This window comes from Plodia interpunctella, chromosome 16 (assembly GCF_027563975.2).
Source record: "Plodia interpunctella isolate USDA-ARS_2022_Savannah chromosome 16, ilPloInte3.2, whole genome shotgun sequence".
Taxonomy (NCBI): Eukaryota; Metazoa; Arthropoda; class Insecta; order Lepidoptera; family Pyralidae; genus Plodia; species Plodia interpunctella.
Window position 1 is genome coordinate 5,542,528 of NC_071309.1, and position 25,756 is coordinate 5,568,283.

At 32.2% G+C, this 25,756-nt stretch overlaps 1 protein-coding gene across 1 annotated transcript in view; it reads left to right on the plus strand.

Moving 5' to 3' along the window:
• LOC128676667 (uncharacterized) overlaps positions 1–19,970 on the plus strand; it is a 33,015-nt gene extending 13,045 nt beyond the window's left edge. The window contains exons 3-8 of the mRNA XM_053756937.1: positions 10,378–10,490; positions 12,132–12,227; positions 13,074–13,209; positions 13,379–13,512; positions 14,839–15,055; positions 15,324–19,970. Coding sequence (XP_053612912.1) covers positions 10,378–10,490; positions 12,132–12,227; positions 13,074–13,209; positions 13,379–13,512; positions 14,839–15,055; positions 15,324–15,460 — 833 coding nt within the window. The 3' untranslated portion in view covers positions 15,461–19,970. The remainder of the gene's footprint in view (positions 1–10,377; positions 10,491–12,131; positions 12,228–13,073; positions 13,210–13,378; positions 13,513–14,838; positions 15,056–15,323) is intronic.
• The last annotated feature ends 5,786 nt before the right edge of the window (positions 19,971–25,756 follow it).

A 25,756-nucleotide genomic window follows, 5' to 3' on the forward strand; every position in this document is an offset into this window, starting at 1 on the left:
TTTATTCCTTATAAGTTTCATAACATTAATTTTCAAACCATTTGAAATCATAACAATAAGTAAGAAAATAACCAAGTAATATCCTGGAAGAGAATTCAGATAACAAATTCCAAATAAACAATAAATTAATTTAGATTTCCCCAACTGTAATACGACCAGGATTTTTATAACGCTGTCTCTTTCTTAATACGAGAGTTCGTGTTCAAAAATCCATAAATTAATATTTATGAAGCAAATATTGAACCCGTCTTTTATGTTGATCCCTGGGGCTGAGTCCAAATTATCCTTACGTTGCTTTCCATTTTTTTTGTCTTATCAGAACCTTCACGTTGATTTACAAAAAATTAAATTGTGAGTAAATTTTACGTCTTCCAGAAGTTCAAAAGTATTTTTCTTGAATTACAACTGTTATTTGTACAATATTTTTTGTATTTAATTTTATTGCTCTTAATATTTTTTCACTTTTACTAAGACATGTGTTTCAGTATATTCCGAATATATGTCGTTAAGAACTATTAAAAAATTTGATGATATTCTAAAGTTTGTACATTGCATGAAAACTAAATTTAAGTCGGCTGTTCGGCGATTAAAACTTGACTGTGTTTAAGCCGGATCCGAAGCGAGTATTGTAACCAATCATTGTTTTGTTAAAGAAAAACAAGTTTAGTAAACAGGCCGGCCATCCACTGCTATTTTTAGTATACTTCTAGATCATTGTTTATTTGACGAGAAGTGTTACTGAGAATGTCATGAACCGTATCAACGATTCATGTCAAAGTCAGAAAATGACAAGTTTTTCGTCGCAAAATAACATGATCGGGAAATGTAAACGTCGGAAAATGTCACTTTCCATAGTCGTGTCCTAACATATAAGTTTCGAATCAAGTAACCCACTAAAGTTGTTGAAAATAAACTAACGTGTTTTAGTTTATAGTTGACTGGATGCAGCAAGTTCTATCTTCCTTACAGAAATCAGTGGTGCATTAATTGGCTTTCCTACTCTATTAACGCTTGGATACGTTGATTAGCTACTAATTAATTTCACTTATCAGTTGTCTATCAATCGGCACATATATTTACGCAACTGTTCAAGTGCGAGTTGGACTTACACACCGAAGTTTTTGTAAAATTATTTTTTTTAATCCATTCTTACATATTTACGGTTTTCAGATTTATGCTTCTCGCCATTCATGCTTCCAGGTATATAAAAAGTACATTGTATGTTTTGTTTCCACTGTGATGTGCTTTAACGTTAAACCAAAAATTAATATTTGATAGTAAATATTTTAAGTAGAAATTGGGTAAAATATCCGTATGGCAAATTTAATGGAGGCACATTATTTACATCGCATATATTAAGCTTTAAATTCTGCCAACAGCTTCACCCACGTAAAATGTATAAATATAGCCTAGCATTCTATCTGGTATTTGTGTCTGATCTCGCGTCGATGCCATTCTGATAAAATTAAGTTCTTTGAAAATTTTCTTCACCACGAGCAATAGCTGTTACAATAGGTGTTTCCCGCAGCCCCGCCCATGATATCTTACGTTTGATCTCGAGTTGTACAACTAGATATTCTATCAAAAGATATTTTATAAAATTAGGCCTATTTTAATAATATCTATATCAACGGCTTTGTCGTGTAAATGTGAGAAACAAACAGAAACACATTTCGTATATATTACTATAAGTTGAGGTTTTTAATTTCCTGTCATTGACAGTTCCTAATTTCAATTACAGGCAAGTTATCAACCACATATCATATTTGAAACTAGGAAGGTTCAAATGTGAGATGTGGTGGTTTACATAGACTGCCAACAACTTCGATAAGAATAATGAGAGGAGACCTCATGATGTTTTCCACTGTCACTGTGCAGTAATTAGTAATTTTTCAGACAATTAAACACAGACATATAAATTAACCTCAAGGTCTATGCAATCAACCACTCGATTAAGTTACTAATGAAGTCGTTTGAGGAATACGCCGATTAAGACATATTAATACCTATTAGTATATATTCTACACATCTCAACTTTGTCGTATCTCTTTGTATGCATCAAGAACCTGTACTAGCGGCTAGGCGGCTGTAGCCCGGAGTTTGATAAATGTACAAAGCATAATAACTAGGGCACTATGAGTTATGATAGTAATGTCTTTAATTTATCTAAAATTTAAACGTAAATATATTAAGTTAAGAGTTTATAGACTTTTATGTTGTATTGGTTTAAATCACAAAAAAAAAAAAGATTTCTTTCTTCGTCTTTACTCTATTACTTATTCATATTTTGGTGATTTGGGCAATTAAAATTTTTTAACGATATACCTAATACAATCAATAATATTCCTAAATTATTAAGACAGTACTATATTATATGCAATAAACTGTAACAAAACTTGAAAAATACAAATATACTATAGTATTAGTTGAAAGACTACATATAGACTATTTTCATAAACTTGCTGTCCTGTCGACCACACGAGCCACCCACTGTCATTAGTCTCCGTGCTGGCATACAATGTACGAGTCGGGTATAGCAGATACTTTTATTAAATTCCGAGTGGTTTCACGAGTATTGTACGGTCAAATACACAATTAAGATATCTAAATGCTAACTGACAAGAAGAGAAATAAATCTCTTCAAAATGATTCAAAATTTCAATTATTTTTATTGAGCTTGAAAAAATTACATTTTTTTAAAAGTGTCTAGAACTCTGTTTTATTTCTGTCTCTTCTAAGCGTTTGCCGGTTGTTTCTGGTCTTGGAACCTATAAACCCAAGGTCTTCTTTTGTGCTTCGCACGGATTAAGGATTTCAGCATCTCTGTTTCTCAGGCCATTGACACGTATCCTCCTAGAAGATCAAGGCAGCACTTTTTGGGTGCGATCCGTCTAATGAGAGTAATTGGAAATAGCTTGGTCATATATATTCTAGGCCAGATTCGATACAGTATTTTCAATCAAGTCACAGGAAGTAATTCCAATAAAAGAAAATAAGATTGGAATGATAAAATGCAAAAGGATTGACCTCCTCGAAATGCAATGTCCGCTTCCGTAAGACGATCTATCTACGAGAGTACCTAAACGTCTGAACTCAATTTTTTTGTTGAGTTTGTTCATCTTGGAGAGAAATATGTTACAGATTTTAGACGAATTCGATTTTCAAACTTCTTTTATCTTTTTATATATTTTTAGTAGATTTAATTTCAGCTAATATCCACATTAGATATATGTACGCTATCGTCGATTGCGATGTACATTGCCATTTTCCCTTCGAAGAAAAAACAAAGCTCACATTAAAAATAAGCAATGTATTTAAGCAGATTCGCATTCGCCTGGGGTTACTGATAGTACTTATATATTAAAGACTAAAGTCCAAATGTCTGTCTGTCTCATTTCAAAAATAAATCCTAACTTTTTCTTTATGTTGACACTTACCTACGACTTAGGATTTCGGTTTAATTAACATAATACAGTGAATATTATTGAATAGACACAAATACTAATTCTTCGTAGTCGTTTCCTCATGGTCAGCCATGAGGAATACGACTCGGTCATTACGTGGAATGAAACACATACAACGACTTTCTTGGCACTATTAAATAATCAACCAGAGTACAGGTTTTACCGGAAACAAATGGTAGACGATAAAAACTACTATACATGAGTCAGATTGGTACACAAACTCATGTGGTACGAGTAGGATTCGAACCAGCGACCTTTCGGCTCACAGTCGGGCATCTTAATCGTTACACCACCATATCGCTTCAAATACTAATTAAAACGAGTCAAATATAACAAACTAGCTATTGCTAAAATTGGAAGCAATTCCATAATAATAATAAAAAAATACTTTCAATATTACATTTTCAAGTTGCGTAAGGATTTTAAGTGGCTGTAGGCGAATCCAATTTGTGTTTTACTAGTTATTTTCAATTTGTTTTCGTTGCCTGTATTGGTAAAAGGTTAGAGCCCGTGAATAGTAATTCCATTTTAAAACTGATATATTCATCAACTTTATTGAAATACTGGGAATGTTATTCAGATAGCCGTAGCAAATACTTTTACTACGGCAGAAATAATATTTACATAATTACCTAAAAGTTATTCATGCCCATTTTATTATATTGCAATATTCCATTTTATCAATAGAATCTTATTTGGGTATACATGACTAGCAGAATTTGAACTTGGCACTAACTAGCTCTTCTGGTAACACTTCCATAAAAAATATGTCGATAAGTATTTATTGTGGAAGCTTTAAAAACTACTCTCTCTTTCGCTTTCTAATATGTGAGCGTGCTTCCAGTACTTAATATTAACGGCTATGACGCACCAAAACCTAGAGTCCACTCAAAAAAAAATATTTATTTAAATTTTGTAGATTCAGCAATGCCTGACATCAACCCTTTTCGGGAATACTATCACTAACAATCAACTATTTTTTATCCCTTAGTCACCTCTTACGGTATCCACCGGATTAAAACTAGTAGATAGGTACATTTTAGCGACAAACACATCCTTTTAAAAATATATATTAGTACCTAGTTGTGTACTACTATTATAGACAAAGTTTACCGAAACATCGTGTATCATGAAGAAAAGTAGGTTTATCGAAAAGCAAAATCCTGGTCTTGGCCCCTGTCGCGTGATAAATACAAGACAGGAAGGCCATTGCTTATCGCCTTCATTTATCGTCGATATCCAGGACATGTCCTATATCTATCCCTTCTGTTAAAGAGAGCTGATCGATCGAAGTGATTTCTAAGGGTAGGTTGCTTTAGTAAACTTTGACGATAATTTTAATATGCGCAAGAAAACGAAAACTCTAAGGACGCCATTTTGTCTAAATTGTACCTTATGTCAATTTTATGAATGATTGATTTTGGTAATGATTCCTTGCTATTCCCAACCTTGACGTTGTCAAAATCATCATTTTAGCTAACGTTGGAGCCATAAAACAAGAAAATAGGAAGATTCCTTCCTCAAGAAAATTGATGGATCGTAATAACAGCGCTTCCGCAACTGTTGAAACAAACTAGATACAAATAAAGATCATGTCTACTTTGCTATCTAGCTCGGTCCGGGTTTCTTCACAATTGAATTTTCACCTTCATCGCATTTTTCCTATATCAAAACCTGGTACCTATTGATATAGGTACCAGGTTTTGATATAGGAAAAATAAAATTACCCAATGTCGTAGATTGCTATATACAAGCTCGTCACGATTCTTAACAAATCCTATTTAAAGAATCGGATTCGAACGAGGGACCTTCCGATTCACATACAACGACCATCATGTAAGAAATAAAATCAGCACACGAAAACATGTTTGTTCAAGCTTTCTCTGCTCAACTAATCCTTTTGAAATTTCTTATGTATGGACGGGCAAGTACATAGGCTACTTTTCATTTCTGGAATTGTACCTTACATTTGCCGTGGGAAGATCACGCGGGCGAAAAGCTAGAAACACATTGTTAGAACATTCTTAAAAACACATTTTAAGAATTTATGATTACAGAGTAGGCGGATGATGCTGTCGTAATCTGAGACATCATCTTACGTCGTATACTCTGGATTGAAAGGACTGTTCCTTTTTAATAAAAATCACATAACTTTTTATTCTTGTAATAACTTTCCAGCTGTAACTTATCCACGTAAAATGCTAAACTATATGATGTAATTGCCTTACTAGTAGTATTTTCCACTTCACTGGAGCGGAAATAGTATTAAGAGATTTATGACGATACTTACGAACATATTACTTCATTAACCAAAGTTACAGCCTCCATTTGAACATAACGAGTATTGTATAATACTTAGTAATCTCTCCCAGACTACCGTGTGTGAATAAATATTTCTTGCTTAGCTGTATGATGGTGTTGAATGGTTTCTAATGTCTACTATTTAAAACATACTTTATTATAAATATTTGGTTAAAACTTGAATGTTCTGTATGTGCCAATTGTTGGTGTTCAACGATCAAGGAGGAAACCACACCGCGAGTGCGTCAGCCTTGTGTTTTATCTATCTGCTTCAGTACGCCCGTCTCTGGGAGGGGAAGTGACACTGCAAAGTATCGCGAATTTATTGGATTCTAAACTTGAATCAAAATTGGATGAAAAGTTTGAATTATTTAAGAGATCATTTCAATCTAGTATGAGCCACCTCATAAAAAAAGAAGTAGTTGCTGCTATTGACCAAGTCAGGCTTGAATTTACACAAACTACAGACTTTTTACAAGACGGGCAGAAAGAGCTCAAATCGGACATCGAGTCGACTGATGCAAAGGTTAAGTCACTTGAGAAACAAAATACTGATCTGAAAAAAGATTTGAATGCTTTGCAAAGACGTCTGGAATCGATAGAAAAAGTATCGCGTAGCCTTAATGTTGAAATTCAGGGAGTGCCCGAAAAGAGAAACGAGAATGTTATGACGCTCGTAAAGAATCTGTATAATGCAGTGAGCTTACCTACTACAGATACTGAAATTAGTACTTGTCGCCGAGTTGCGAAGTTACCTACAACTGCATCGAGCCGCCCACGTAACATTTTGCTATCACTGCCCTCTATGCGCCACCGTGATACTCTCCTGTCAGCTGTCAAGCGTTACAACAAATCAAACCCCGGTAACACATTAAGTTCTGTGCACTTAGGGATACAGGGCGACAAATGTCCTGTCTACGTTTCTGAACACCTATCACCAGAGTGCAAGGAGCTTTTCGCCTTGTCCAGAGTAGCAGCCCGAGGAAAATACAGATACGTATGGGTTAAATATGGAAACATTTATGTTAGGAAAGATGAGAACTCTCCGGCGATCCACATTAAAAACAAGGATTGTCTATCGAAAATCAAATAGTTTTATATTTATAGTGATTATTTAATTATATTTATTTCTCATATTATTATATATTTTTTTTTTTTTTTTTTTCTATATAACTTTGTAATTGAATTATTTGATTATGCTTATGTACTATCAAAATGTAAATCGTATGCGTTCTAAAACACATCAGCTATACTTAAACATACTTAACAGTGATTACGATGTAATTTGCTTGACTGAGACAAATTTGGATGTAGGTATTTTTAATGAGGAGATGTTTGATGAGCGTTACAATGTATTCAGGCGAGATAGAAATGAAAGTTCTTATAACGGGAGGAAGGACGAGGGAGGAGGGGTAATCGTGGCTATTAAAAAATGTTATACTGTTATTCGTAGATCGTCCTGGGACAGTAACTTTGAGGATGTCTGGATTTCTATACTGCCCAAGTCCTCAAACCATTCTCCATTAAATATATGCTTATGTTATCTTCCACCTTATCTCCTTTCCGATGATGTCAGTAAATTTATGACGCACTGTCAAAATATCATTCTTAATAACAACTCTTCAGGACATTTTATACTGGTAGGCGACTTTAACTTCCCTGAAATATACTGGAATAAATCTGATTTGGATTCGCGACTTACCCCTGGCTCTGCTGTTTCCTCCAAGGACCGCTTTCTTTTTGACACAATGGCGTTATGTGATCTCAAACAGTACAATAGCTTTAGAAATTGTAACGATCGCCTCTTAGACCTAGTATTATCTACTATAAATGACCTAGAAGTAAATGAAATTGACCCACTATTAAATCTTGACCGCCATCATCCGGCTTTACTGATAAATCTTGACTATTGTAATGGCAAACCTAATCTTATGAAGCCGAATCCTAATGTTTTAAAACCTAACTTTTATAAATGCAACTTCGATAATGTTAGAGATTATTTAGGTAAAATTAACTGGTATGATCTATTTGATGGTTTGGATATCGATAGCGCCGTAGAAGCTTTGTACGAGGAAATTAATTCTGCTATTCTATTGTACACACCGCTGAAAAAATGTAACCCTCATCTATATCCGTACTGGTTTAGTTATCCCCTTATTCAATGTCTTCGTGAAAAGGAAAAATATCATAAATTATTTAAAAAGTTTGCCAACCCAAGGGATTACGACACGTATAAAATGTTGAGAAGTCGCAGCAAACATCTAATGGACGCATGTTACAAATCTATGCAGAGGGAGGTTGAAAATAACTTAGATAAGGAGGTTAGACAATTCTTTAAATTTGTTAATAATAAAAAGTCAGGTGCAACTAGGGGTGTTCCTGAATCTATGAGTCATGGTGATAAATTTGCTACAGACCCTCAAGGCATTTGTGAACTGTTTTCTACATACTTTTCTTCGGTCTATGAAATTTCTGACAATAATGATTCTACATTTGCACTACCTGACAGACTTAATCTAACACTAAATAATGTTTTCATAACCAGAGAAGATATAGTCAAAAAAATCCAATCATTGGACTCCCATAAGGGGCCTGGGCCAGATGGTATACCATCATTGTTTGTCAAGGAATGCTGTGATGAGCTAAGCGAACCATTGTTCATTGTTTTCAATAAATCACTCAATAGTGGTATATTTCCTAATGTTTGGAAGAATGCCTACGTTGTGCCGATACATAAATCAGGGGATAGAACTAAATGTGAAAATTATAGACCAATTAGCATCTTATCCTGTATAGCAAAAATCTTTGAGTCTCTTGTTTATGAACACGTCTACAGCCATGTTAAGCAAGCCATCTCTAATTTTCAACATGGTTTTGTTTCTGGGAGGTCAACTGTTAGCAATTTATTAGTATATAAAAATTACATATGTCAGGCATTTGCATCAAACAAGCAAGTTGATTCTATATATACTGATTTCTCTAAAGCCTTTGATAAAGTTGACCACAGAATACTCTCGGCTAAATTGGCTGCATATGGGATACATGGCAATTTGTTAAGATGGTTGATTTCATATCTTTCCAACCGCAGTCAGATCGTTGCAGTTAAAGGATTTTTATCAAAACCGGTCGAATTAACATCTGGAGTTCCACAAGGCTCCCATCTAGGTCCATTGTTATTTATAATATTCATTAATGACTTAGTTGAACATATTTCAAGTGAGGTTTTGTTGTATGCGGACGATCTTAAGTTGTTTCGAGTAGTTAATGGTGTTAATGACTGCCTGATGCTCCAACGTGATCTTGACAATATTCAAAATTGGTGTTTTCGCAATAAAATGTATTTAAACGTGGACAAGTGTTTTTACATAACTTTCACCACAAAAAAAAGTCAGATACAATATGAATATCATATAGGGAATCAATTATTAGCCCAAAAGTCTGTGGCAAAGGATTTGGGTGTCTACTTTGATTCTAAATTGAATTTTAAGGAACATTTCGAGTATATCTCTAATCGTGGTTATCAGTTGGTTGGTTTTATTATAAGGATTATGAAAGATTTTAAGAAGCCGTCTACTTTGATTTATCTGTTTAATGTATTAGTTCGTTCTGTTCTTGAATATGCTTCGGTAGTGTGGTCGCCATTTTATAATGTCCATTCTGCAAAAATTGAGGGCGTTCAAAGGCGCTTTTTACGATCTATATGTTTTAAATACGGTTTAATCCGCACACTCGCAACATACGATGATAGGGCAAAATATTTTAATGTGACTAGATTGGACAGACGAAGACAACTATGTGAGTTGGTGTACCTCCACAAGATTGTCCACTCCTCCATTGATTGTCCTGAACTTGTTAACTTAATTAATTTCAATGGCCGGTCTCGGTTGCGAGATCCGCGCATTTTCCGCCTGATTGCTTATAAAAACAATACATCGTTCTTTAACCCAATAGTTCGAATGTGTCGCGATTTCGACGAACTTAGGCGTCGTAACGCTGATCTAGACATTTTCAATCCTAACCTGTCTCATTATAAACGCATTGTTAAATCTATCTTGGATGAACATTGTTAAATCTACCTTGGATGAACTAAATTCTTTAAACATACTTGTATAACCTTAATTTTAATTCTATGTATAATTGTTTAGCTTTGCACTAGTATTTATTTTGCAAATCTGTGTACACTCCAGTGGATTTCAGATTGGTTTTTAATTACTGTTATTTATATTAAGTGTTTTTTTATCTGTAATCTGTTTGTGTACCTTATCAATAAAAATAAATAAAATAAAATATCTGATAATCAAAATGGTTAGGTCTTATTCAAGACATCTAAAAGCATTTGACAACGTAAGTCAGCAGCCATTAGTCGTATGCGCCAAACTGATTTGTGAGCCAGGCAGTGCGGAGGTTTCCTCTCAATATTTTCTTTCAGCGGAAGCAAGTATAGGCCTGCAATACAAACTACAATATAAGAAGCACTATCATCTTAGGAAAATAGATCAGATCTTCTTGGTCCGAATGGTAGAAATTTTAGGTTTTACCTTTCTTAATTTTTTTCTTAAATTTCTGAAATAATAAATTCATAAAGTATACTTATTATAATTATTGTTTGCAGTTCAAAGCATGTCGGATGTTTGGGTGGAGCTGAGAGGTCCTCGCTACGTGGTTCATCACAACAGTGCCACCTTGCGCTGCAATCACAACGTGGATCCAGAGGCCTTGTACAAGGTTTGTTTATTTATCACAGCGGCCCGTTACGTCTTCGCTCGGGTAAAAACGTAATAAATCATGCACCTAAATCTTCCAAGGAATCACACTATTTATTGGTGAAAACCGCATGAAAATCCGTGCAGTAGTTTTTGAGTTTACCTCGAACTGGCAGACAGACGGGGTAGAGGACCTTGTTTTATTGTAATATATGTAATGATAAGGATATCAAAGCTAACCACAGCCTATTGAAATAGCACACATGAGTAGAATAAAACAAGGCTTAATTGCGAATCCCAAAGGAACCTATAGTCTGGATTGCCGCTAGTATTTACATAAATGTCAATTAATTGTAATATTAAATGTAAGGTTTCTGTGTGGTTTTTGTATAACATCGGAGACCACCTACGTGGTGTATTCAACAATCTCAGTTCTGATGTTTCAGAAAATATTAGAAATGCTTTGCCAGTGGCTCTTTTATGTTTATTTAGGTATCAGTATTTGTTTACATTGAATGAAATGCTTAGTTAATTCATTATATTTCGGATTCGTGGCTTTGAATATAATTAATGCTTTTAAGTCTTAGTAAGCCCGTTGAGAGCATTATTAAATATTGAGTCCAAGTAGAGATTAATCAAACATTTTGAAGAAATACCTACATATAAATATACATTATTATCGCATAATATACATTAATTTGTCGCATGAATACCTATGGGAATATTATTACAAAATATTCAAAGCTATATATATTCATTATATATATATATATATATATATATATATATATATATATATATATATATGGTGGAAATTGATGAAACATACCTATGTTGACATTTTTATGGTCAATTATTGGGCATAACATTGAATGATTAAGTGAAATATTTTTACTAACATATATAAATAATAGACAATTAAAACATAAGACTTTACAAGCACAAAAAAAATTACTTTTATCGGCTCGAATGCACAGAAATGTTGAATGAATGTTTTAAACTTCGTCTAGTAAATGTTAGTATAACCGCCAATTTAATTCAAGTAAAGGTTTACTGCGAGATCCCTTTTAAACATTGTTGAAGCGTGGCAGCTGCTCGGCCTTTTCGGATTAGAGCTGCCAAGCCATGCGTGTTAATATTAAGTGCCATTAAATAGTGCAAAGTGGAGCAGTAATCTAACCCTAAAGTTGATAGTAAAAGTCACATGAGGCAATTCAGTGATATTAGTATTACGAAAGTGATGTTTTGTTGGGTGATTTATTAGGTATTCCATTATTATAAAAGGAAAGTTTGAGGGTGTGTGAATGAGGATGATACTCAATAATTTAAAGCCTTAAGGACGGCGACAGAATACAAACTGATCGTTATCCGAAATTATCTAGATTAGATTTATTTACCGAAAATAATAATTTTTTTTCTACCAGATCACTTACCATGCACCATTATTCTATAAATTTTTAAGTGGTCAAAATTTATTTTGTTTATAAAATTCCTACCGTATTGTTTACATCTAAACTGTTTGTCCCTCTAAAAATACAGTCAAATTTCATTGACAGCGGATTCCTAAGTAGATATAGTGAACAATGAAAATGTTTAACAAAATAAAATAGTATTTTTTTATAACAATTCACCTCTTCAATGTACAAAGCGCCCTTTCCCACAGGTGGTGTTCTACCAAAACGGACAGAGAATCATGAAGTTTGTCCGAGGCCGAGACCCGCCTTATGAACTTTACAACGTCACTGGTGCGAATATGATTGTAAGTATTTTTAGAATTTCTACTTAAGGCCGTATATAAAACACTGGCGGCACTATGCATCACATTTTTATAAATCCATTATAATTAATACCGGAAACCAAAAATATATCACAGGACATTAATAATAACAATTAATCAATCACAAAAAGTAGTAGCAGTTTAATTAAAGTTGGAAAAACTCAATGGGAAAAGCCACCATAATTATGGCGGAAAGTACTTTATAAAATATTACTTAATATAATATTAGAAGCAACTTGTATCTAAGTATGTGATTTTTTAATTAAGCTAACATGAAAAAGCTAATACATACATATTTTAATAATTAAAATCAACATCGCATTAGCGCTGTACTGGTAAGCTTCCTATATTGAAACTACAAAATTAAATATAAAGCAAACATTTTGCATTTTCGATAATGAAAACATAAATGCTTTTATTGGTATTAGTGTTTTAATAAAATTCTTTTAAGCTTTAATAGAACAGAATAGTTCAAAAATTTGATTACCGATGTTTTGCATTCTGTTATTTTGAGAATTTATGTTTATTATGACAGCGCCGCTTAAATAACAGTACTCCTTTTAAAGCTATGAAGCTGCAGCTGTGAAGTCGTAGTTCTCGTCTAGATCAAAAATAATTATTTGTGTGACATAGATATCTAAACGCATTCCTGATTTTTCCTCAGAAATAAATCGTCCTGAAGCATAGTATCCCACTTTCCTACTTATTTTTCTCCACTACACACTGTCTTTGGCAATCTAATTTGTCAAACCATTGTAACGAATATGTTATGGAATGTTCACGATTATTTTATTCAGTAAAACGTCTTACCGAAAAGTTTTATTCTAGCTAAGCAAACTGCAGCCGACCACGATCACTTTAGATAAGATGGACTTCACGGCATCCGGTCAATACGCATGCGAGATAGCTTTGGAGACTCCTTTGTATTCTAAAATTTCTAACTATCACGAAATACAAGTTTTTGGTGAGTAAAATTTATCTTGCATTTTAATCGCCTTGAATTTTGAGAAAAGTTCATAAAATTCCATAGGAATGTTATTTCTTAATTAACACACATATTCCATTTATTCACATTTCAAATTGTAATCGAATAAAAGTATCCAGTGTGTTTTTCTATATATCTTTTTTTTTAGTACGACAAAAACACCGTCCGAAAATAAAGCTAAAACATAAAATACACTTTTCAAGTGAAAATTTGGAAGCAAAGTGCCAGAGTGGACCCGCGTACCCCGCACCTCACCTCACCTGGTTCATAAATAACATTAAGGTACGTACCTAAGTGGCACATGACAACATACTTTGTACTTAAAACTCATAGACACTTTCCGAAAGGAAAGACATGTCGATGATAACCACACTCGCTTTTACACACAAAAAATATGTTTTCCAGAAAAAACTTAATTTATAAAATAATTTGTTTTTCATAACACTATATAAACTAATGATGACAATGTATTTGAATAAAAATCGCAATTGATTTTCATATGCCATTACATAATGGCATATGAAAATCAATTGCAAATAATGTACATACATTAATAATGTTGAACCACTTGGACAATATAACTCTTTTGATGTCACTGTTCCTGTAAGTATTTCATCTAAAATAATATAGGTAATTTAGTTTTGTTCAAGTATTACAAAATTCCCAAATGTCCGACGCAGAAAGCAACCCGAAACATTAATCGGTTATTACGGATAAAAGAAACAGTATCGTCAGTAAAAACCTCAGCATGTTTTTATGACACAGTTTATGGACACATTTCATCGATTTCAATGAAACATCACATAATGCTCGGTTATTGCTTTGTAAGCATATCAATTTTCGGTTGGATGAAAATATCAAAGCACTTAATGTACCTACAATGTACAGTTTTTATTTACTTTAATGTCTAGAAACATTATATTTTTCTTTGTTCGAATAACGTTACCAACAAAATTGAACTTTTCCCTTATTAATTTCTAATACGACTCTGAATTTATTTTTGTATGAGCAAAACTTCAATTACTTAAGTTAGATAAAAAATCTGTATTCTGAAGAAAACAAATATATAACGATGTCCGTCATGGTCGCCATGGTCCACAAATCTTTGTCATATAGTGCGCGGCGTCATAGCTCTCCGAACGCCATCGTGGACATGTGGAGATGAGAGAGGGAGAGAGTACATTATAAAGAACATAAAAACAGTTATTTGTACAGTCGACATCATATCAACCTGCCAATTTCATTGCCCATTCGTCGCTATAGCCGCGATATAGAGAATCTTTCCCGGATAACTTAACAGGCGATTGACTGTGTAACCTGTTTAATTCTAATTACACTGACATCAATTTAATAGCGGCACATAATATCCTTATCTATCCAGAGAAGGGTCGAGTGTTTGTGTTGTACCTGCATCATTAAGCCATAGAATATTAAACGATACATACCATCTAATATTAACGTTGTGTGGATCACTGCATATTCTTCCGTGGAAGTCGTACGAGGTGAATGGGACACATAGTTCATTCGCGAATCGAATTGAAATTGAAGAGGGTTGAAGTCAGGCAGCCGGCCGATTGTAAAATAACATACAAATCTTTTTTTTAACAGGTAGACGAACGGCTGACGATTCCACACGGGACGGTGAAGGCGTCCCGGCACCACCACGGCATGCCTCTCTCCGCCACCATCTCCGACCTGAACTTCCCCCTGGACTCACTGCAGCTGTACCCAGACCAGACTGTCGAGATCACCTGCCTCAGCACTATACCCAGTTACGCCACTGAGTTTGACGGATTTGCGGATGTGCTCAACACCACTGTTACTGGTAAGACATGATCCATTACAGATGTGAAATATTCTAATATAAACTCTTTTCTTGGAAGATACATTTTTAATAGTTCAGTAAAGATATAGAACGGTTGTATGTAAATGCCGTGAATAGGGAAGAAAAAAATATTGTATCATTAAGCTTGCCCTGTTTATTTGTTTGGGTCAAATGTAGTACTTAACTGTGAAAGACTGATCTGACTGTGGTCAAGATCGTTATATCTGATTTACTATTTTGACTATAGTATATCTGTTATATTTTACAGCTAAAACTTCCCGACGCGAACCCGCGCCCACACAGCTACCGGTAAAAATAATTAGCCCTGAAATAAATGTATCAAATCGATGTACTCTTAATTTGGCCATTATAGTAATCTTGTTGGTGTGCCCTTATGGCTTTTAATCTTATTTGTATAGGGTACGTATAATCGATCAATCGGAAATGCTATTGAAGCATAAATATAAGGGTTGTGGATAAACCATGGATTTCATATTAAAACGTCAATTGTATATTTATAAAAAAACATAACTAAATTGGATTTTGATTTGTATTGTTATTGTTCTAATTTATTTTTACTTTCACTTCTCATTTAAAGGAAATAGTCATGAATTAATTGACATATTTTAATATCAATCTTTATGAATAACAAAAAGGCTTATTTCAAAATTCATCTAGTTCTGGAATTTTAATTACTAATTGATCTTCATAAAAATCATCTCAAGTCAAAGCTGAAAAGAGTCGCCCTCTACACCACATACATTTACGCATTAACAAAAAATAGATAAAGACAAATTAGTAACAATATTTTTTAAAATTATATATTTTTAAATGTCTTTACCGGTTGACCGTTCGAAGTTCGAATTCGGTGGACGTTTTTTTTTTATACTATTAATCAAGTTAACAGGTTCGCTGACTATATGGACTATATATAACTTAAACACAATTATAATACATACTATACCTGAATGTGGTCTACAGAGCAATTCTTTTTAAATGAGATATTTCATTGTTACGCATTCGATGTCACATGGCATGTTTTTTCTCACTAAATTCTATTATTATAAACATATAAATTGTAAAAATGCTATATTTTTTCTTCTCTTTACAATGCGTACAATGAATTTTTTATCATTTTTAAATTCTCTTCTAATGAGCTTAATAAGGCTTTTTTTACTACTTCATAAGATAAATCTTTTTACTTGTGTATGCGCAATTATGAGACTGAATTAGAATGTTAGGGTTTATAAAATACCTGATATTGACACCCTTATCCCTACACACACAGTGCAATTTTCACTGGCTATATCTTCTATATAAATAAGTACTATTATTACTTGTATTATTTTTAGATATTGAAAAGAAGATAGATTAATATACAAATAAATAATGTATATAATTATCACAATGAATATTCTATTAAGATAAGAGATCTTTATATAATTTGATAATTCAAAATATAATACGTGTTGTTACAAAAGGTAAAAAAAAATATTTCAAACATTTTGTGAAATTAAATTAAGTTTATTTGTTTGTTGATGTAGTTGGCTTATCGTATAAATTAATATTAGAAAACATTTTAAAAAATATTCAATTACTTTACCATATAAACAAAAAAATACTATTTATAAACCAACGGATTTCTTTTTACACGATAAGTCACCTTCATAGTCAGTTATGGATACTTCAATATAATATTATAATTCAATATAGGTAACGATAAATAATATCGAGTTACCATGTTTCATAAATATTTGTTAGTATACGGATACGGGGTATTCAGATTACACAAGACAGTTCAACGAAGATATCGGCCAATGAGTTTTCAATTTCAATTAATATAGCCAGTGAAAAAAGTCTAAGAGAATATAAATGGCACAATGTTTTTACTTTGGACCTTTAGTAAAAAATCAGTATAATATACAACTGGTGGAGCCAACGACGCTCCAAATAAGTCTTTTAGAGGTTTTATTTAATTTTTTTTTAATATTCTTGAAGACTTGTTTTAAATATTTGTATTTTACAGTAATATTCTCATTTGTTGTGGAATTAAATTATTTATGTCCAGGTTTTCACGTTATAATTTTTTATTTATTTATCGATATATGTCCTACCCAACACAAGTTGATTTTTTCGAAAAAACAAAGTAAACATGTGTTTTAGATACTCGTTTATTATTGTGTCATCTACACTCTCTTTTTATAGTTGTGTGTAAGAATGTACCCAAATGCTAGAATACCTATCCAATATAGGATGATAGTGGCCAAAGGCGATTTGATTATTAGGAATTGGAGAATGAAATTAGTTCTTAAATTGAGACCTTTAAATTATTCCGATTTAATTTTATTCAACCCGTTATGTTTTGGTATTACCTTATTGGCACGTGTAACAAATGCTTAACTGAAAACGTATTTTTGAAAAAATCGCTTTTTTATAATCTGTGTCGACATCACATGATGGGAAACGGTTAGGAACTTAATAATGTAATCATTATTAACTCACATCAGCCTATATAAGACGTATACTATGTTATTACTACTATTACGAGATTTAGATTTTATACCTCTAAATTTCGCAGTATAGCTGCGTTTACACTAGATATGTTTTATGGATGATTTACATGTCATTCACTGTCTAAATTTTCATGCCTCAAATTATTATTTATTTTTATTTGTGCCATAACCGTAACACCTGCACTCAGGATAACGATAATATCAACCACCAATTAAAATGGCCAAATAAAAAAATTAAAACTTTAGAACAAATGGAAAAGTATTGTAATATTATTATCAGTTAGAACAAATGAAAAAGAATTGTAATCTTACTATCAAATTAACATTAGTAAAGGCATTAACATAATGTAGATTTTTATTCGGTATTTTTGTTAAAGTGAGGTGCTAACTCACATTGTGAGTTGTGCCCCATTCATCCGATGTGGTCTCTTCAGATTTCTTCATTCATCCGAAACCAGAGAAAAGTATAAGAAAATAAATTGTGGAGGAAGAAAAACCAATCGAGTGAGACGACATCGCGAATGCTATCTCATTGCTTTTTTTATTAAGTGAAAACGTAATTATTCTTCTAGGATTATATTTTATTTTTACCGTCTATTTAAATATATAGCATTTCCTGGAATTAAACATTTTTAAAAATAAAAGATTTTTATCATACATTTATATCTTAGGTTTATCTTTTATATCCGATTTCTTAGATTACCTACACTTTTTTTTAATTCGAGGTTTTATCGTTTTGAAATTGCATTACGTCACAAGAAATGACTTAAGTAGTATGTGTGCGTGTAATCATAACATAAATCAATTAGTGAACAAGACATATCATCTAAGTGAGTATTTATAAATGTTTTATAGGTGTTGTATTCAAACGCTTGAATGGTCATAAGAAAGTCATAAATGTATAATACATAATTATTGTTATGTGTTGCATATAAAGAGTTGATTTAAGGCAATTTTGATTTATAAAAAAAAGTATATAACAAATGTTAAAATGTTGTTACTGTTAGCATAATTATGTCTTGATTATATAATTGTTTTTGTTTATTTATCTCCATTTCATATTATCAAATTATTTAAAATTTAGTAATATCTAATGAATATTATAAAATATACACAAAATTGATATTATTTATAATCCATTTATTGCAAGTAAAATGAAAAATAGTCCGAACTGATTTATATTTATTTTATAATAAAAAAAAATAATTACAAACAAAAAATTATTTACGTTTTCAAAATTCTAAATTTAAGATTTGTTAAAAATTGTACAAAACATAAAACAGTAGTATGTATGATATAATCGATTGTATCGATGTCTAGTTTTCTGTTATATAAAAATATTATATAAAGAATAACATATTACCTTAGTTTTAATATATTATTACAACCTGGTTTTGTAAAAAAAAAATAAAAAATAAGTAGAAGTAGTGGAGTGCCCACTGTACGAAAAAATATGTAAACACTCTTCTCGAAGAAATTCATGCAGGCTATCGATGTCTTCCTTATTGCTATACACTCTTTATATTAACCTAAGTCTTATTGTATGTAAGTTAGATTTTATATTTGTCATAAGTAGTTGATTGTACTTGCAATGTAAAGATATTGCATTTTTTTTCTCCTATCCCAAAGCATTCTAAATAATAGAAGTCCTGTTTGTTATATTTGTTTTTGGTGATTATCAGAAGGAAATTATTATACATCCAGTTAAGTGGTAATATTACGTTTATAGTGAATTATTTATTACATATAATTTTTTAGACTCAACGTCCAATTTACGTAATATGCTATAGTCAATACTATAATTTCGAAACAAATACATATTGTATTTTGAACCAGAGCTTACTTACTGGATATGTGCTTTGAAAACAAGAAAGTATATTGTTCTTGGAAATTCGTTTACGATTTGTATCAAACTACGATTTTCACTTGCGTATTTGAAAAGCTCTTTATGTGCCCGTGAAGTTATATGATGTATATTTTTAGTGATTTAAAATATAATCAGAGATATTCCAAAACTATAGAGTTCCATGTAGATAATTATATACAAAAATACCTTATGAATATGAGAAGTTGGAACCTTTCATCTACAAAACTTCAATATTCGCCATGCATTACAATGATTTTTATTAATAATATATTTTTTTGTGATTTTTTATTGTTACAGAAAGTCCTACGTAACGCATGTGTTATTATTTTAGCTTGAATCATAGAAACTAATATAATTATGTGTATGACTTCCTGCGTGTATACAACCATTTATTTTATCAATGTTTATAATTATACTCGTATATTTCTAATATACGAGGCTGCAAATCGTGCTGATGTATGAAAATGTCATAATGTATTTACAAAACGTGGAATTTTTATCTCTTTATGATATCAGTGTATTACACGTTCCATTTACTTAATTGTTGTTTTATTACAAAATTATGGCAAAACATTGGCATGTTGATTGTGTGGGTTTGTATAAACTAATGTCAAAATAAAGACTAGGTATATAGATAGTGGATCCCACCGAGAGAATTACAATGCTTTGACCGCAGTCAGTACTTTTTCTATCAAGAATGGTGACGTCAGCCTTATAAGCCTACTTGACTTTCCGTTATGCCATAGGTGCCATACCGAATGTTATGAAAAATAAATAAAAATGTGGGCCCAATTTCGCGCCGTATCATAATTACGCTTTATAAAATTATTCCAGGATGATCGATCGAATAGGTCAAGTTGGGTTCGCCTCCGAATTTTTATGCTAAAATAAAATTGTAAAAAATTAAATAAACATTTTCGTAAATATCGAACATCATATGTCTTCTGTAACAAAATAGCGATAACAGTGCCATCGCTACAAGTAGAAGATTTTTTTTCTAGATAGAGAACAGATAGTGACCTTTGTTTCGGGATTCGCTCCAGAGGATCACGCGTAGATCACTCCGAGGGATTGCCAAAATTGAGCCTTTTGTTTTTATTCCTCGCCCTTTTGCTAAATCTTGTTATGTTAAGGCCACCATTCCAGTACATCACGTGCTAAAGCCATTTTGCGACACTGGATTATAGTGTTGCTGACGGACAAAAGAACGCTGTGACAAAACAAAATGGGAAATTTATTTCTTTTGTACTATTTATACACAGAGCTTAACTTAGAATACAAAAAAATACTACACTGTTGTGCAACTGCTTCACTTATTAAAAAGACTATTCATATTTCTTAGCTAAGATCAAATGTTTTTATCCACTGTAAACTGGAGTTATGTTAGTAATTCTTCATTTTTCGATGCTATAATATTTTATTCTACCGATGTAGGATAGCTTTAACACAAGGCAAATTCTCATAATAATAAACAACAACTTAAAACAACAATTTTATGTGAAATATGAAAATGAAAACAAATTTCCATACTGTAAGTCCACCCAGCTGGTCGGTTAATTTTTATTTTTTTATTAGGGATGTATTTACTTAATAAAATGAAATATATTAATTTAATCCGCTTAAAATGCCTCTTCAAATTTTATCTAAATAATATTATTTAATTAGCTGTTTAATTGTAAACATGTAAGAACAAAAACTACAGATCTGCTCTATAATATTAATTCTCATCATCTTAATTTACAACTAAAATTTGGTTTGTGTTTCACATGCCGCTTATTTATTAATAGTATTTTCAGTTGCAGCAACGTTATTAGCAGACTCGTTGGGGTAAGGTTTTGTAAGATTTCCGTCTCTTTCTCAAGTTTCAACGTTGTCACTTTATCTTGCCTACTTCATAACAATTTGTCTGAATTAAATGAATGCCTGCCAAAAAATATACAAAAATAGTACTTGACTAGTGGAGCTCATGGATTCCAACCGATGGATCCAGGAAAAGAGGAAGGACTGGTACGAAATGGTCGGATGACTTTGAAAGGTTCGAGGACATCAAGAAATGCGTGGAGCGGTAGGATTTAAATCGCTAGAAAAAAAAGATTAATTAATGCGTTAAGATCCTGTCCCACACAACAAATTATTAAGGCTAATGTTTAGAATAGATACCTATTCGTCGCCCACGCTAACTAAATTCAACGGACGGACCACCGAGGCAGTCAATTGTTTCCAATTACCAACACCCAATTTTCCACTTCTTGCGTCCAGTCCATAACAATAAATTAATGTGTACATTATTCTAATTCTATAATGTATTCTTTTTACTTTATATATTGTGAGACAATACATGATCATCTGGTTCATTGAAAATTAGCCTTCATTTAAAAATATGTATATTAATCGAATCGTATATGTATCGGAGTTGTTGTTGTTTACGGTTAAATAATTTGCGCAATAATTAAAAGTCACTTTAATTGATTAATTTCATTAATTTCGAGATTACTATTTTTAATTCTGATTGTGATTTTTTATTTCTGATTCTGTGTGTTTTTGACTCTAAAATTAGGACGTCACAGCATATCACTCTCATACAGATTCCATGCAAATATTTGTTTTTAATATTTGAATAAAGTAACTAAATAATTTGAGTACCGAATTCTTCATAAAACCTAATAACAATGGGCTATTTCCTTTTCAAATGTGTAAGTAACTTGATATTCATCATATTTAATGAAAAATATATTGGTATATATATAATATATTTACTTACTATTTACTGGTTTTAAAGATACATCGGTAGGTAAGCTGTATTTGCTTAAACCCTGCTATTACTGATCCAGTAACTAATTAAACCAGATTATCTTACCATGAACCTCTCCTCGAAGGATTAAAATGTTAATCACTTCAGCTCCTTTTAATCCGTGTACAAAGTTAAGACGAGGCGAGGAAACAGACCCAATGCGTATTTTAGAATCAAGTTCTTTCTTGGAGTATTAAATCGATTAAAGTAGTCACTTTTATATATTACGCGTTCTGCTCTGAGACTGACGATATATCGATTATAATTATAAATCGGTTTTAGAACAATCATGATTCTGATTATGGAAGTAGTTTTAAAACTAGTGGTTTGCATTCTTAATGATTACTCATGTAGGTAGCGGTGGTTGTGTAATGGTTAATAAATTGTAATTTCTTGCCAGTCATCGATCTCTTTCACTTTCTCGTTTTTGTGTGTTCCCGTTTAGTAAGTCGGGTCCGATTTTATGACCGGCGGCCGTCTGCCAGATTGACGTTAACTCTTTGGTTTTATATTCCTTAGTTACTTCATACCACATCCACAGGAAAATGGTCTTACCTAACCACGCTATGACCGACATTTATAAGTAAAGTTACTAAATGCTATAATTAGTATAATTTAAAGCGAGGTTCAGTGAAATAATTAAGGATAAGATACAAAAAGGAATATTCAAAAATCCTCATCTTCTTTATATGAGCTTTTACAGTTTTAACGAGGGCACTTCCGGTTCCGGGGCGTCTCGCTAATGGCTTACAAGCATAAAGAGCTGCACAATGATGAGCGCCATCGTTAATTTACGGATACTAGCCGGGTGTTTTGAAGGAACGTCGCAAATTTTTTTACGCGACTTCGTCCGCGTATTCCTACCTCCACGTATCTACCTCGCGAACTGTGTTTATATACCTTTGTACCCAATGTATTTACTATTTTTAGGCATTTAGAGCATCAGAACCCACGTCGGGTGCGATGCCCGCTCATTAAATATTTTCAAATCTTTTACTTCTTTTTTATTCTATATCAACTATTGTATTCAAGCCTGCATTTCACTTTAAAATGTAGTTTTTCATCTGCCTTACGCAATATACTTTGGGAACAATGTCGTTGCCTCTCAGCTGATAAGACCCACGACATTTTTTGTATTCACATGAATACTTAATTTGAATAATATTTTACCCAAATTTAAATATAGGCTTTGACTTTAAATATAAGTTTCAGTAGTGTTCACAAAACATACCTACTTTAACAACAGATTTGTTTCATGATTTATGATCTATATACAGTACAGCACAAACGTGAAACTATATAAATTACATACTTAGAACACGCTTATTACAGTTATTATCCTACACAAAATAATGGCGTCAGTAAAATAACTCCTCGGCCAGTCGCCCTTCAGAACTCATAATTGCTTACATAAAACTTAACTTGTAACTAATAACAAACTTAGCCACTTAATCAATGGACATGCTCTGCTGCGTTTTCGTCGACAGCCCGAACTCACTTTGTGTGATGATTAGGTTACGAAGTTTAGTATCTAGGTGTATACTACTTAGGAATATTATACAAGAGTCTAAAAAGCCTCTTTCACACGACCGTTTTTAACTATTTTTAATGATAGGAGACAACACTGGACTGTTCTGACTCAAATTATTTGAATGTACCAACTGATGAAATATTTGTTAAACATTATGATTGCCTGTTAATATTAAATTTAATTAATTTTTGTTATGTCTTGACTCTTCTATTTATGAAGTCATTTTGTTTAATTTCTTTTATTAGCACTCCTTTTGTAAAACTAAATCTAATTCTGCAGTCAAACCAAAATATGGTTTTGCTTTACTTAATTCTATAGTTTGTAATGATATAAATAAATAAATATATTGCGATTTAAAATACTAAACTATAATTTGATACAATGTTATGTAATTCTAACTTGTTCACATGGAAATAAATTCTGAAAATAATGATTGATATACATTATTATTGATTATTGTTTCCTTACTACTATCAACACGCGTTAAAATAGCCTTAAATTGGATTCTTCTTGTAACTGTTCATTAGTCCTTATAAAACAACATTTATATAACAAATTGTAAAACGCTGAGCGTTCGTCTGGGCGGTAGAGTGAATATAAAATGTACTGTCAAAAGCCTTTTCAAAGCGGCAATTTCTTTTCGACGCTCGTGCGAAACTAAAATAATAATACGTATTATTGTACTCTAGTTACTTTTTTTACTTCGAATCCTTCATTTTCAGTCCAGTTACAGAAATAAGAATCTACATTGAAAAAAGGAAAGTGGGTGTAAGTAAAAAAGAACAAAAAATTAAACGACAACGACAAAACGGAAAAATAGGTAGTTAAATTTTCATGATGTAATATAAAAAAGTTTGTACAGAGAATCTACGTAATTTTTTTTAATATGTTGAAAGATTACTGGCAAGTAAAGACTGAATTAAACGAAAGCAAACACCGTGTACTATAGATTGTTGTCATTACGATAAGAGTTACCGACGGGAACATTATATGGGTTTTTGATGACAGAAAGAGTGATATCTAGGTAATTTGGACACATTATTATTTTTTCCTTAGTGTTGTACAGGGTGTTACAGAGAGAATACCTATATAGTTACGTACAAAATGGTATGATATGGTACCTTGGGTAGATCTTTTATGCGAAGTATCAACCTTAAGGAAATTTTCGTATTAGTTGGACCTGTCTGAAAACAATGAGTTTGTTTTCTGACAGAATTCAGTTTTATTTTTTGTTACAATTATACAAGTAACTTCATTTGATGCAATGGAAATCGGATCAAGATTGGAAATTTATCGAGAACTATTGATGGTAAAGCTTAGTTGGGCTGAAAACTCACGCAATTGAGTTGCGGAGCATGTCAATAAAATATGAAATGTACAACTGCACATGCATTTATTTACTTTTTATTTTTATTACCTCGTCTACTTACCTATTCTATCCTTATCCTTATCCTTTTTAATTATGCAGTAAAGTTTTAGCTGATACAGGCCATATAGGATTTGAAATTTGATGGGAAAAGAAGTCGGGGAAGATGTGGTAGGGCAGGATATGGCTGAAAAGGAGACAAATCGGTAGCATTAAATATAATGGATGAAAATGCGTGACATCTATAACAAATTCATTTATATACGCATTTATATAGACTTTCACTATAAAAAGGGAAAAAGGGTTATTTGAAACCATGTTTAGGGCACCAATTAGAATAGCACCTATGTACGGATCTCTAAAAACCGAACCGCCATTTAGAGCACCGGTATTTCATTAGGATTCCGTACTCCAAAAGAAAAAGCTGTTATAAAATCACTCGTGCGACTGTCCGATATTCAGAGCAAGTTTTCATATGCTATTCAATTGAATACAAAATTAAATATATTGATTAAAATGAGAACTATTTATTTATCAAAATAACAACTTCGCTCGAAGATTTTTTTGACTCCTCAATTGGCACCTATAAAAGCTAGGAGCTATTCGAATTGGTGCTCTAAACGGCAAAGGTTC